This window comes from Trypanosoma conorhini (assembly GCF_003719485.1).
Source record: "Trypanosoma conorhini strain 025E chromosome Unknown Tco_14.4_contig_00239, whole genome shotgun sequence".
NCBI lineage: Eukaryota > Euglenozoa > Kinetoplastea > Trypanosomatida > Trypanosomatidae > Trypanosoma > Trypanosoma conorhini.
Window position 1 is genome coordinate 12,281 of NW_021704325.1, and position 2,037 is coordinate 14,317.

Consider the following 2,037-nt stretch of genomic DNA (forward strand, 5'->3'; position numbering starts at 1 on the left):
AAAAAAAAAAAAAAAGGAAACGGGCGGCTACTCCCACCGACAACGGAGGAACACGAACACAAACACACACATTCAGGCACGCCGGCAAACGCAACTACCGTCGTTCGCGTCTCACGTCGTGCAGTTCTCTCGTTACTTCCTTTTTCCCATCGCCCCATCGCCTTGTCTGCTTCTTTCCCTCGGATAATACGTGCCAAATGACGTCTTCCCTCTTCGTCCTTCTTCATTTGCTCACGAACGTCGCACTCTGCTGAGCCGTGGGCTGGAGGCGCGTGCCGCTCCGCGGGGACGCCCCGCCAACTACTTCGGAGCACTTTCCATCACCCGATGGAGGCCGATGACGGCCCCCAGCAACCCGGCAATGGCGCCAGGGAGGTGCAGCATCTCCTCCAGTGCGGCATCGCTCTTGCCCGTTTCGTACCCGCCGAAGCAGTACATGCAGGCGAGGTAGACCTCCGTCAGGTATCGCAGCTGCAGTAGGATGGTGGCGGTCCAATTTGGGTGCGTCTGCAGCAGCAGCACGTGCGTCATCAGCTTCCGCACCAGCCACGGCAACTTCAGAATGACAACCTCGGCTCTTTCGCCGAGGGTCGGCGCACAGGAAGAGGGCTGGGGAGGCCGTCGCACAGACCCGCTCTGTTGGTGACCGGCTGTTGCTTCCTTCGTGGCACTCAACGCATTCAACGACGCCTGCCCTTCCTTTGCTGCCTGCGGCGCCATTTCGTCGGCGGCGCCCGAGGGGCCCTCCACAAACAAGCAGCCACACGCCCTACAGGCAGGGGCAATGTGCTCCGGGGCCGCCGCCTCAAAGTACTCCGGGGAGGAGCAGAGCGGGGCGCCAAAGTCAAAGTCGACGGCAGGAAAGTAGAGGTCCGCGTTGCGCCGGGCAATAAGGTGCCGGTAGCGCCGCGTGAGGTCCGTCTTCACGTCATCTTTGCATTGACAGTGGTACAACGTGCTGTGTCGCGCGGTCGCATACTTGTACCAGCCCCGATCCATCAATCGTATCGTGTTCAAAAAAAGATCAATAGCGGAAACGATCAGCCATAGCCAGTTTGTGCGACGCTGCAGCGCTGGCCGGTTCTTCTCCACGCTCGACAGATTCAGGAAGTGCTCCGATGACAAAAGGAGGATGTCACGCAAGATGCGACGACCGATGGTGGCAATGCTACGCACCCCAAGGAGCAGCATGAGCGGGGTGCTGAACTGCAAAAGACGCTTCCGCCAATGCTCCGGGTTTCCCATCTCCGCCGGAATGGCTTGCACCTTGACCTCCTTTGGCTTGGGCAGGCCGCTTGGCGCCAGGCTAAGATCGATCTCGCTACCTCCCCTTGGGCCTGGATCGGAGCCCATATCGTCGTCGGAGTCCTCAAACGTGGGGCGATGCGTCGCAGAGTGCACTTGGCCCTTGCCGCCGCAGCACGAAGGGGCAGCATTATGCGCATGGCTATTATTGCCATTATTACTGGTGCCACTCTCCTTGTGTTGGTTGCCGTGACAATGCGGTAGGGCGGGTCCTAATCGGGGCTCGTACGGCAGAATCTGGTAGGAGGCGAAGAAGTCGCGCGAGGCACCCGTCGCGTTTCCCTCGGTGGCGGGACGGACAACCTGCGGTGCCTTCTCCGCCAGCCTCGGCGAAGCCTGTCCCGCGGTTGCCCCTGTGGGGTGGGTGGCCTTGTGCGCAGCGGCGCAGTTAGTAGGGCTGCCGCGAGGGTTTACAGCGTCGTCCTCGGCGCTCGGCGCACGCAGCGGGCGAAGCAGTTTCTCAGGCGCTTCCCTTGATGCCCGCTCGCCGTGGCGTCGAGTTCCCGTCGTGAGTGAGAGCGGCAGCGTGCCCTCCACGTCGCGCGGGGTGGAGAGTGAGTCACTCTGCCTGCTCGCGGGCTCGTCCTGGCTGCCGTTCAGACTCGCGGACCCGCCACTACTCAACTGCCGCCGCTGCTGCTCAGTCTCCCGCCTTGCCTCCATCTCGAAGATGCTGTTGTAGAACTTCTTCTTCACGTAGAAGCGCGTCGCCGCCGTGGCGTCTGTCGCACT

The 2,037-nt window shown here is 61.7% G+C and overlaps 2 protein-coding genes across 2 annotated transcripts in view; both read right to left on the bottom strand.

Annotated features, from left to right (window-relative positions):
* Positions 1–300: 300 nt before the first annotated feature.
* Positions 301–1,353, bottom strand: Tco025E_04590 (uncharacterized protein; the record flags this gene model as incomplete). The annotated part of the gene is made up of 1 exon (XM_029371500.1): positions 301–1,353. The coding sequence occupies one exon, from the start codon at positions 1,351–1,353 to the stop codon at positions 301–303; it is 1,053 nt and encodes a 350-aa protein (XP_029228403.1).
* A 592-nt stretch (positions 1,354–1,945) lies between these two features.
* Positions 1,946–2,037, bottom strand: part of Tco025E_04591 (uncharacterized protein) — a gene marked incomplete at both ends in the record, with an annotated part of 1,281 nt that continues 1,189 nt past the window's right edge. Inside the window, one exon of the mRNA XM_029371501.1 lies at positions 1,946–2,037. This exon is cut by the window's right edge and continues 1,189 nt beyond it. Within this exon, the coding sequence (XP_029228404.1) occupies positions 1,946–2,037 (92 nt within the window).